At 39.5% G+C, this 12,923-nt stretch overlaps 1 protein-coding gene across 2 annotated transcripts; it reads right to left on the bottom strand.

Moving 5' to 3' along the window:
* Positions 1–369: 369 nt before the first annotated feature.
* On the bottom strand, positions 370–12,919 carry stradb (STE20 related adaptor beta). Of its 2 annotated transcripts, XM_041782141.1 has the most exons (13): positions 12,688–12,919; positions 11,616–11,856; positions 10,934–11,014; positions 10,235–10,306; positions 6,325–6,427; positions 6,077–6,198; positions 5,183–5,291; positions 3,928–4,051; positions 3,667–3,838; positions 1,501–1,605; positions 1,165–1,421; positions 1,032–1,074; positions 370–902 (listed from the first exon to the last, which is right to left on the bottom strand). In XM_041782141.1, the coding sequence occupies exons 6-13, from the start codon at positions 6,164–6,166 to the stop codon at positions 741–743; spliced, it is 1,062 nt and encodes a 353-aa protein (XP_041638075.1). In that variant the 5' UTR covers positions 6,167–6,198; positions 6,325–6,427; positions 10,235–10,306; positions 10,934–11,014; positions 11,616–11,856; positions 12,688–12,919; the 3' UTR covers positions 370–740. The 2 variants fall into 2 exon arrangements, with proteins under 2 accessions (XP_041638075.1, XP_041638074.1); XM_041782140.1 differs by lacking the exon at positions 10,235–10,306.
* Between the last annotated feature and the right edge of the window lie 4 nt (positions 12,920–12,923).

Genomic DNA, 12,923 nt, shown 5'->3' with positions numbered 1-12,923 from the left:
ACTGGCAAAAAATAAAAAAACATGGCAAAAACTGTTATTGAAAGTATTTTCCTTTGATTAATGAACAAAAATTTGCTGTAAATCTCACCCTACACTTCTCATGTATACAGTGGAGATGAATATATATGCACATAGGTGTTGTAAATACTTTCATATGTACCACAGTATTCACTATTCACAGTATGAATACAAAATAACACTTTAAAAGTAAAAATCCACCCTTACATAATCTCTTAATTTTCAAAAGTTATTTTACCAGTACCTGTTGGGATATTTTCTTGTGTGTTCATTGTTCAAGGTACTATTTTTTCCTTAAAAGGACAATAACGGTTAATAATAGGCACCAAAATAAGATTATACTGCTCATAGTTATTTTTAACCATTACATTTTTAAGTGGATGTTTCCTTTAACTCACAGTTGCCTTTTTGGAAGCGCTTGATTAAAAGTCAACCAGTCACAAACAGTTCATTATCATCATGACTGTAAAATATGATCAGAGCAGCTTTTTCATCCAGCACTTTCACAGTCACGTCACTTGTGACGTTTGCTCCTCCGTTACTTCGCATGTGTCTCAGACAAACATATTAAAAAAACACTACAAAACTACTTTAAAAAGGCTCAGAGAGTTGATAATACAAAATAAAAGCACAGTAGAATTTGGCCTCATTGCTTTGCTTTGATTGTCTCGTGTTTGGCTTGCTAGTCAGGTTTTGGAGAACGGTAGATTTGAGACTTGGGGTTAGGAGAAGTCCCACACACCCTCGGCAGGGTCTGTGGGGGTGGATGTCAGAGGGTGGCAGGATGGTGTGGGGGGGCAGGATACTGGTGGGTCCTCTGGGCTGGTGAGGGGCACTGCTGGGTACATGAGGCTGAGGAAGGAGTCTCTGGTGTGTCTCTTCACCTGTTATGAAAGATAACACAGCAAGCACTTACTTAATACTTATTTCATTTTCACTTTCTGTGTTCAATTTCAGTATCTTGTACCAACAGATCTTCAGTGACAGAAATGTAACTATATCTAGAAACCCACCTGCTTGAAGAAGGCATGTGTCAACAGTGAGGATGCTGACGGCCTGTTGAAAACAAAAGCAGGGCAAACATTTTAACAACTTAATATCAGATCAATAATCAAATTAAGCAGACTGGTCCTTTAATGTCAGTACCTGCGCTCAGGCTGCTGCTGCAGACACAGCTGGACCAGGTTGTGCAGGGTGGCGGAGTGGTTTTTGGGTCCGGGGCTCTGAGGTCGATCCGTGGGAGGAGCGGTGGCGCTGTGCGTCAAGCTTCCTGTTGCCACGCTCTCCCCGATGCCGGAGTCCACCCCTGACCGGGACACCTTCAGACCCCCTAACTCGCCCAGGGGGAAGGGAGCTACATCTAGGAGGCAGCAGTGGGAGCCTCGGAGCTTCTGAAGCAGCATCTGGAGAGAAAGGTTCAAAATCTGTTACAAGTACACAAAAAGTCTTCAGAAGCTGTTTGGATTGAGTAATTCTTATTACCTGAGTGGGGGGCATGTCTTGGAAAGGCACCCTGCCGCTCACCAGCTCACAGGCCACAATACCTAAACTGTAGATATCTGACTTCACTCCATATCCGTGCAAGTCCTACCAAGGGCAACATCATAGGGAGAAAAGACGGAAAATAAATGGGAAAATATCTTTCTTTATAAAATCATTCCTGACCAAAGAGGATTCACTGCACAAAGTGAAGCCAAAGTATTAAGTGCTCCCCCTATTGGCTGGCTGCGGTGCAGGTCATAGGACCCTCCTTCTACACATTAACACATAGGACATGGGTCAGACTTCAAAACACAAGTACAAACCCCAGTTCCAAAAAAACTGGGACATTTTATAACATGAATAAAAACAGAATAATGTGAAATGCAAATCATTTTCAACCTCTACTGCATAGAATACTGAACATTCACACATTCTGAGACTTTGCATGTTCCAAAATTTTTTTGTGAAATAGAGGCCTGTAGGTGATGCAGCTGGGATGTTATAGCAGGAAAACTCAACTGGACCAAAGCATGCAGCCTCAGCTAACTCAGGTTCAAAGCTTTTTTAGAAAAAATATCATGATAAGGAGAGTACAGGAGGGCTTTTGCCACTTTTATCATTTTTTGTTTGTTTTTTGTCTGAAAAATGCATAAATTTTGGCATAAAGGGGGGATAAAAGGGAGAGCTTTCTGGGGTCAAGCCAAATGGGGAGCCCATGGAAGTCAGGAATATCATGGCCCATTGTGAAGTTAAGCTGTGATTACCATATTTTTGTTTTTTTACCCGATTAACAGCCATCCCTATCAAAGCATCAAATATATTTTTAATTTATTTATGCCATAGTATATAGCCTTCTTCAGAATGTAAACCTCTTTTCTTTAAACAGCATAAAAATGGGTTAAAAGAGGCAAAAATTAGTTGAAGTGGCAAAAATGGGCTGACAGAGGCAAAATAAATGGTGGGAAGGATAAAAATGTCTTAAAAATTGATAAAACAGACTGAAAAAAGGTGACAATGTGTTGCAAGAGGCAATAATAAGTGTAAGAAAGAGTAGAATGTAGTTTAAATTGGCAATAATTGGCATAAAAGTTCTGAAAGGGATTAATTAGCAGCAAAACGGGTTAACAGAGGCAAAAATTGCCGACACGTGATAGAAAGGGTTCAAAGAGGGGCAAAAGTGGGTTCAAATGGGCAAAAACAGTAGAGTAAGTGGTGAAAAGCTGTTAAAAGGTGGCAAAAAATAGGGAGAAGGTGGCAAAATGGGTTAACAGAGGCAAAAATGGGCCAAAAGTGGCAAAAACAACCAACAAAATGATGAAAAAAGGTTATAATGTGGCACAATAATTTGTGGAGAAAGGGGCAGATTGGGTGAAAAGTGCAAAAAATTAATTGTCCAATAAAAGTGGTAAAAATTGACTGAAAAAGTGGTTAAAAGAGCTTATAAAGTGGTTCTAAATTTAAAATCAGATACAATAATAGCTTGAAATACTTTTCAGCTCCAAAATGAAGTAACTGCTAGCCAGGATAGCTGGCACCAATGCTAGTGATCCAATACACACAAGTCAAGTTTATTCTTGCCCATGATCCAACTTTTTTAAAATGTGCTGCAGTCGCAAATCCAGAATATGCATAAAAGTATAAAGAAATACACTTAAACTCTGACACTTTATCAGTTTGATCATTAAATATCTTGTCTGCCTGTATTCAGTTGAATACGATTTTGCAAATCACTGTATTGTTTTCATGCACATTTTATACAGCGTCCCAACTTTTTTGAAAATGGGGTTTGTACAAGTCAAACTCTTCTCATCCCTAGTTTCTGTCATGATATTATGCTGGTTTTTGTTAGTTCCTTTTCAATATTATGCTAGAAAAATGTGGCAAATGCCATTTTCTGCTAGCAAATGCAGCTCCTGCAGCGCTTTATGCGCTGAATGATCAGACTAGAGGAGAAACAAAGGAAATATAACAAAGACAAGCACAAGAGTCATTTAACTTTAAATAACTGTTCTGCTGTGGACTATTATATGACAGTTTTGGTTAGCGAAAGCAGCAAGATGTGACTGTTCAAGCCAGTCAGTCTGGGATATACTGTGGCTTCACTGTTGTACAGGGGGAGGTGGAGGGAGGGAAGAGGTGTCTATCTTTGTATACAATGTTCCTGACCTGTCGTAGCAGCTCGGGGCTCAGCCAGGGCAACAGTGCTGGGCTGTGGTGAGGCATGTCAAACACGGCCCTCATCCTCTTCCCATCCCGCATCATGCTGTAAACACTGTGCAGCCCTGAGAGGTAGACACGCCCCTCTCCAGACAACAGGATATGACTGGCCTTCACCCCTCTGGCGGGACGGGAAAGAATGCAGAATTACACATTAATGCATTCAAAATACAGTCATGGAGGAGTATCTCGTTTCTGCTTTGAACTGACCGGTGAACGTAGCCCATCTGATGTAGGTATTCCAGAGCTTTTAGGACGCCATACAGCAGGTACGCAATGAGGGATTCACTCATTCCGTCTGGGAAATATGTTCTTAGTAAGGTGTCTGCAGAGCCTGCAGGAAAGATGAGTGGGGAAAGGAGGAATGAGCAGGAAATTAATGAAAAATTAGATTTGATTTACCAAAATCTGAGGCTGAGGTCAAACTTGTGAATGCATTAAATCTTAGCAATTGTGCTACTGGCAAAAAAAACTGAAAGCTTTTCCCACTGAGGGTCACATAAAAAAAATTATAAGGATGATGGTACCACTTTCATTTACCTCACCTTAATGATACTGAAGTTAGTAAATCCAGTCTAATTTAAGTAGAGATATGCTTAGTGATTGGCTATGCTTAAATGGCTAGTTAATAGCAGACAAGGCAAATAGCCAGTCATGTCAAGGATTTTAAGGAGGCCGGTCTGATTTCAGGGCAGCCCTGACTATCACTGGCTCCGCCCTGTTCAGAATGTTGACTGTTCATTTAGTCGCTTTTGATTCAATAATGACACTAATTACTGAGACAAAAATAAATTGGGCTTCTGTGGGCCCAGGTAATCAGTGCCCTTTTCCCCCCTGTGCTACGCCCCTGATACCAGGATATCATTTTTTTCTGTACAATTTGGTGTTCCCTTCCCGGACGAGCCCCCAAGATAACACACAACTATACTAATCTGTTAATAAGAAACCATGGATAAAATACAGTCAAGCCCAAGCTTCATGTTCTAATGTGGGCCAGTTTTCATTTATGTTTTAGAATTTGCTGCTGGCCAATTTTAAATGAACCAAGGGCTGCATTTTGGCCCTGTGCCATAGTTTGAACACCCATGATTTACACAATTAGATCCTCACTGTCTGACAAATACTACCAAAAATCCAATGAATTGCATTATTGGACTTTTAAAATAGTTTCCTCCAATTATTTCAATTATTTTATCACAGTATTGATTAAACATTTTTAAAACAATATATCATAAATATGGAAAAATAACCAATAATACAGACCCAGGAATATTTACATAGTTATCATGAATGAAAACAGAATGCCAACATTTATCTTAGAGAAGCTATCATTCTTTAACATTTAAAGAAATATATGATTTTGAGTTATCAAATAGCCTGAGATTTCAACATTTTTAGCTCTGGTTACTGGACTGACTCTAAATGAGGAGAAAAGCAAAGTTATTTAAGTGTAGCAGTATCTGACCGTATGCCATGAGCGGTGTGAGGACCCACAGCTGGCAGCAGGAGCTGAAAACCAAGCGGGAGGTCAGCAGGTTGGGGTGACGGAACAGCCGGGACAGCAGGACCTCATTCTGGAGGTTTGTACAGCAGCTTTAAGTATACTGACAAAAACATGTGTAATACTCTAAATCAGTGGTTCCCAAACTTTTCACAGCCCATACCCCTTCAGACATTTGACCTCCAGCCGTGTACCCCCTACTCTCATGCAGCTAGAAAAAGAAATGTCTGAAAGCCCGACGCAACCCCCACCTCCCACATTTAGCATGCATAACATACAAATAAAATCTCTTAAAGTGAATTATTTCTCACAAAATAGATTTATTTACCAGCATTTTCAGTGAGCAACACCAGTTCACTTTTGAAAAAAGAAATTTAAATTTCTAGAACATATTCAGTTATGTACTTGAAACTGTTAAGTACAAACTCACCACAGCTTTAATGAGAAGGGTGTCTGACTGAACATATGTCACTATAAGAATCTTTGACAATTCAGGACAGATTTCCTTCTCCAAGATGCATCACGAATCCAGCCTGCAGCCTCTCTGCCAACACTTCAGGCCTTTATCAAAGCTCACAATACAAACATTTGCCAGTTTGAACTTTAACTACTGAAACAACTGGTTGAAACCTGACAGGTGTTCAAGGGCCAGCATACATAATAAATAACAAAAATTAATACACAAATTAAATCTGAAAAATAAAAATAAAAGTGAATAATTTTTATATAATTTAATTATTTTTTTGTTTTCTAATCATGTTTTTATTTTTATTTTTTGCATACCCCCATCTCATTTTGTGACCCCTGGGGGTACCCCAGTTTGGGAATCACTGCTCTAAATAATCAAAATATTCTCACCATAAGCTGCAGCAGCTCCTCCTCGGTGCACTCATCCAGGTTAGTTTGTTTGACAGCCACCAGTTGGCCCGTCGGGATGTGTCGTGCCATATTTACCTGGCTCAGGTTGTTGAAGCCTCTCCCTGTGCACAGGATTGTCTCGTATTAAAATCTCTCTATACTTGATTTGGAAGGTTTAGGAAGAAAACTTTAAGTAATTTCAGTTGATTAACGTTACAACTTCATTGTACTTCAGTGTCTGCCCTCACCCAGCTCAGACAGCAGCTGGTAGTGGGCCGGCACAGGTGAGAGTCCTGTGATGTCATCGCCTCCTGCCGGCCCTTGCAGAGTGTATTCAGAACCGTCACAGCTCTGCAGGGACGCACATATACAAACACCCAACACATAATTATTATTATATACTTAAAAGGTAGCAGAGTGGAAAAATGAGCCCAGCAAATAAATTTAAATTCCATTTTTATTATATTTAACACAGTCAAAATAATAATTATTGGAATATGTCTGCATAACGTGGTAATGTACCCAGCATTTGTAGTGATGTTTCAGTCTGGACCTGCCAAGCAATAAATAGAGCAAACTATCTGTCAACAGATGTGATTTTTGATATACTAATAGGGAATTTGTTTTTTTTTTTGTTTTTTTGGGAGAGTTGTGTTCATTTTGGGGGACAACGCGGTACCTCTGACTCTTTAGAGCCATTTAGACAGTGCATTATTGTGGATTAATGATCCGTTTTGGGCATTTGGATAACAAAAGACTTTACTTTAGTACATCTATTTATATTATGCATAAACATTATGTCTTCAGTGACAACCTAATACCAGAACTTCCTTGCCTACTTTTTATATACACAACGGCACAAATAACTCATCTGTGGTTCAACTAGAATGGCTTGGTATCCTGATATGAACTGAGCAGGGAAGCTGCTGGCAATAGAAACGTATGTGGGCAACTTAGGCACAAACCAAAAGGATAGTGTGCCTCTTTAACTGCTTTTTCTCCTTCTTTTTGCCACAAACATGCTTTCACAAGGCAGAGTAATATACTTTTCAGTGGACAAATCTTGTGGGATTTACGAGGTTGAAACTGAAAGGTACAAAAGAGTCATTGTGTTGTTCATGGGCGAACTGGTTCAAAGAGCTGGCTCCCGTTTAAGAGACTGTTTCTTTTTTTTTTTTTTTTTTTATATTTTTGTTGTTTTAGGCATAAAATAATGGCAAAATGGTACCAAATAAAGAGCAGTTTGGAAAGACCAGATCAATTCAAAATGGGAATTTACAAGGGACTCATGATGTGTCATTCATGAATCAGTTGGTTCTAAAAGCTGGCTCCTTTTGTGAATGGCGGGAGAGCAAAGTGATACACATTTCAGCAGACAAATCTTGTGGGGTGGCAGAATACAGCAGACCACTTCAGCTGACCTGGGTCTTTATGGCGTCAGTACATGTTGGTTTACAACAGTGTTTCCCTCTGTATCTTGGAGCCACTCCAGGACCCAACTGGAAGTAGCATGAATTTTATCTGGATTACCACTTGTTATCATAATGCCCAAAATACAAATAAATCCTTGTTAATGCATTGTCTAAACAGGACTTTTTTTTTTTACCCTGCTCTGTACATGACCAGAAAGTGTCTTTCAACCAAAAATAATTACATTGTGCTGCCTTTACAGAGTCAGCTTAAAACTTCCTAACAGAGCTTTAATATAAAAATGTAAAATTTTACTTAAATCTTCTGTGAGGAGTTTGAAGCTTGTGAAACACACATAAATAAATATGGACCTACAAGACCAAACAAGCCCATCAGCATAAAGGCTAACTGTCCCTGTAAGGGTATTATTAATGTCCACCACAGGGTAGGTGTCACACAATAATTAACTGCTGAAACAAGAAAGATTTTCTATCATTTTGTCTGTTAAAAACAGGGATATTTTTGGTTTGAAAACACTACTTATACATGTCCAAAGCAGCAAAGCATAAGTTCCTCAGACACTTAAGAAATGCCCGTTAAGAAATCCTAGAAGAACACATTTTTGTAATGGTGAGGTAATGTATCACGGGACAATAGATGCCACAGGGAGGGAGTGGGATGCTTGCAGTTTTGGTGATGCAGACAAGTGTTAGGAACGCAGCAGTGTATGGTTCTCTTCAGGCATCAGACTTTAGCAGCTGTGTCTAATGCAGCTTTCTTTAAAACACATTAGCTAATTGTGTTTTTTTTTTGTTTAAACCATACTGTCCCAGCAGTTTGTCTGCATAACATACAGGAATATGACCTCAGACATAAACAGTTAAAATGGTGCTGAATCGCTAATGAGGAACAGTATCAAAACAAGCGAAGTTCCCCGGCCTATCCTTCAGATTAAGATTTATACGAAGGTTTAAGACTCATTAAAGGGTCCTTTCTCCAATCTTACTGTATGTCTTGACTGGCTATTAAGAATTACTTTCTATTTATTTTATTCAATTTATTGAAACCAATGGTTTTCATCCAAGAGTGTGTTGCAGAGCTTGCTTCAGAGGGTCACAGATAGGTATCTGGGAAAAATTTGGCAAAGGTCTGTGCTGTATGGAAGCCCTAAGAAGATATACATCCATATATCTTATTTAGAATAAGATTGGTTGTTACTTCAGCATCTTGACGTGTTCATCTCTTAAAGCTAGTTTTCCTGTTATAATGTGTTAACTTGTCAAGATCTTTAAAAACAACTAAAATGTACATTTTTTTGTTTTGCTCAGTTTAATGTCAAAAATGCAACATTGCTCAATAAATAAGAAGAGTGATTGAATTTTCTTATCATTATGTTTTTGTTGTAGTATCTCCATAAATGGTAATACTTTATTTGAAGAGGTATGCATAGACATAGAAGACACTAGGTGGCTCTTTCATGTATATTTACAACCACCTGAGTACATCTGCTGACTCTTTTTCCTGTTTTCTTTAAATGCGTATGTAATAGCCATCGACTATATAAGTTTTCTCGAATTTTATTGAGTCTCTTTCTCTCTGAACACTGAACAAGATGTTTGCCACCTTCAGTAAGAATCATTGACAAGCACACTTCAATCACTGGCTATAATAAACAGCTCTGAAAAATGTTAAACAACAAGTGTTTGAGGGGAGAACTTGCTAAAGTATACAAAAATTCTCTTTTTGTTGAAAATGTCTCAGTTTAAACAAGCTGCTATCTGGATCTTCAATCTCTGAACTTGAATGATCATACAATACTACTGCTCATTTTCTTTAATAGACAAAAATAAAATAAATATATAACTTGCATCTGGATCCTAGATCTCTGGACGTATTGAGATGATATGAAATCTTGAGGCATTTTTTGAGAAACTTTTGACCACTTCAGCCGGTTTTTGTGACTGTCTGCCAGGTGTACTTCTCTACTTTGTTTGTTGACACTGTTTTTTAAGGCATACGAGAGTAAGGCATCGATAAGGGAATCGTTAAGATTAAATCTAAATGATGTTGATGGATTAGACCAACTTCAGCCTGATCTCGATTCCCATCCCTAGAGGCATCCACTGGTACGTTCCCTCTGTGAATGCACTGATCAAAGTGCCACATCGCATGATAAAAACAAAGCGTTGTATGCATTATCTGCTCACGCTGCGATCCCGCAGTCCAGCACCCTAGGATGATAGTTGGGATTAGGGGTGTCAGCATCAATGCGGTCTAAACAAGGTCCATAATTAGTGCAATATTTGCAGTAATTGCATGCTTTGTTGTCAGTTTTGGCACACTTTAGTTAAGCCACTGCAACATCTGAATGCAGCCACAGTGATGTAAAATAAATTTCACTTAAAAAACTCAGACACCTAAGTAAAAAGTCATTTCCGTTTTAACCATTCCCTTATTTCCTTTTCAGTCCATGACAAATTCCTTGTTCCGTGATTACGTTCCTGTCATAATCTTTGATCTACCCATACTTCCTTATTTTCTTTCAAAATAAAACAGGTCTGTATCCAAACATGAGTTTAATTCACCTTATTTTAAGACAAACATCTAAATAGTGGAATTTCAAAATGTGCCAAAAAGGAGAGATTAATTGAGCTGAACTACAGAAATTCTGAATTACAACCAAAAATTTGGATCATTTGAGAGCCCTACTTGAAATGCACTACATTAACTTTCACATATACAGCTCACCTGATATGATACGGGCCGACATGTGAAAGGTGAGTGATGTTGTTTGTTTGAGCCTCTTTATACCACACACTGCTGAAGAATACAATCAAAAGAGCAGCAACACAAAAAATCTGTTATTCACTGGGAAACACGGTATAGTACTGCTATGGAACTTTTTGCACAGCTTGACTGTTAAAGCACATGATGCTGTGAAAACAGCTTTTTTATTGATCTTGACAAAAATAACTTACAGAAAAATGCAAATCAATGTTGCACATGATAAGAATTCTGCACATTTCAGAGCAGACTTTGGGTTCTGCACATCTATTATTAAAAGTCTGGGTGAAATTAGAGTTTGCTAATGAAAAGGAAACTAATAAATTGCATTATGGAAATTGCATCTTGATTGTTAAGCTTTTGGTGCTTGAGACAGATTAGTAATCAACATTTCTCTGCCTGGATGCTTCACTACTTTGAGTTTTGGTTTTCCCTGATTCTTGCAAGTCCCTGCATGTTGTTGGTTATAAAATTGATGGAGAAACCCTCGAAAGTTATGAACAGCTCTGATCACTGCAAAGTAATTCAAAGAGTCACAGTATTTTACAGCTTTAAGCCAAGGGTTTAGCACCTTCAGACAGATGATAAATGAACAGAGATGAAATGACGGGAGAGCATCAGTGTGACGCCTGTCTCCATGCTGACAGTGTCTTGGCTACTGACCAGGAACTGGTGGCTGGTGTCCTCATAGCGCTCCTCTATGTCCAAGGGCTGGACCTGAGCGTGGGAGATGCAGGAACAGTCCTGGTGGAAGGGGGGGCAGGAGCACACAGGTGAGACATGCCCAAAGGGAGACGGGGGAGGAGTGGAGAGAGGAAACATGGAGCTGGGAGGGAGTGGAAGGTGATACACTGCCTCACAGGGAAGGATGGCAGGGAGAGTCAAGGAAGCAAGCATCGGGGAATGTGAGCCGTGGGGGCACTTAGAGAGCTTTTTATCGGAAGTAGTGAGTGGAAAGAGAATCAGAGGGATGATAATAGCAGTAAGAGGCAGCTGATGTGTCCCAAATGAGCAAGATAATAGTTTCATACATAATTAGACAGGAGGGATGCACAGGTGACTATCATAAATACCTTATTTATATCATTTCCCATCTATATTTGCCCACGATATACATGTTCAAGCAGATGCAAAAGAGTAACACTAATAAAACTCAGAAAAATGTAAATAGATTAAAAGATCCTCATCTGAAAGCAAATAACATTTGATGCATTTTCAAGTGAATTTGCAACATCCCACCAGAGGCATCAGCACTAGCCCACAGATTCGTGACTACCTCCCTAAGTCACAATTGGCACGCACAGAGGCACACAGCAACAAAAACCATGCAGCGTGACACTCTTACCAAGAAAGACATGGAGTCCTTTTGGCGATTGTAAAATCCCAGGCTTTGGCATTCATCCGCTCACAGGCCGAAGGGGACCGATCGCGATGGAGGGAAACAGGAAGATAAAGAGGAGCAGCAGCAGTGTAATATGAGACAAGCGGCGGATCCCCCACTAGACTAGAAAGCAGCCATCCAACCTCAGCCATTCATCCATCCATCCTTCCGTCCGGCTGCAGTTTACCTGGCTGCATCAGCTGATCTGGAGATCGGGGGAAATAATGGTATGAAATTCAAGTGCGGGGATCCCCGTTCAGTTGGGAGACGGTTGCGTAAGCATGGGGTGGAAAATCATGAATGAAGCAAGAAAATATTTGTTTCAGGGCTACATAGCCTAACAGTTAAAACATGCAGTTTTTGTCGGCTGTCTTTGCGTATTATTCACTATAAGAGCTCGTACAGGGGGCGCAAATTATCGCAAGAATGTGCAATTTAGCACTACCAATTCAAGGTTGCAACCTGTGACGTCAGCTAATGACGACTAACTAATTAGCAATTAGATAATATGGATTAACGTATTTTATATTACGTCGATTTTGACGACATGAACAAAGAAAGAGGGGGTGGGGCACGACCCAAACAATAACACGCACCCTAAAATAAGTCTCATATAAACTATAAACAATAACCAATTAACAACTCACCTCATATCATGATATTTTCTTATTTTAATCGATATAAATACAGAAAAATGAAGTGTAGTGCAACAAAAACATTGACAAACCCCCTGAAAAAAATCATCCGGTAGGGCCTACAAGCAGCTAATTAGCGGTTCCTCAAAAACAGAAAGCGATATCCTATTTGGCGTCGATTTTTAAGGATATAAACAAAGAAAAATTGGGTGGAGCGTGACATAAACAATAACACGCCCCCTTGAAGACCTCCCATTTCTCTGGGCATAAAATACTTAATAAAATTCCACGTTTTCAGCGTTAAAAAAGCGCGAGTTAGCACATTTAACTAATATGTCGTCTATTAAAAGCATTACGGTATTTTAAATTAGCCGCTAATTAGCCGCAGCTGTGATACTCACCGTCCTCTCACTGCAGCAGGGCTCGTGCGCTTCGACGTAAACAAGTTAAAAATACAAAAGGCAGCCGTTTGTCCCTAAATCCGCTTCGTCCGTAAACTTTGTGCCCTCCGCCGTTTTGTATGGGTACAGTCACGAGCCGCGGTGTCTATTTTACACCGCGTTACATTGCAAAACGAAGATGTACCTTATTAACAGGACTTTTAATTTGACACAGACAATTGGCGCTTGGTGAGAAC

This window comes from Cheilinus undulatus, linkage group 24, assembly GCF_018320785.1.
Source record: "Cheilinus undulatus linkage group 24, ASM1832078v1, whole genome shotgun sequence".
Lineage (NCBI taxonomy): Eukaryota > Metazoa > Chordata > Actinopteri > Labriformes > Labridae > Cheilinus > Cheilinus undulatus.
The sequence above is the reverse complement of the archived record's forward strand: the minus strand, read 5'-3'. Positions and strand labels throughout refer to the sequence as shown.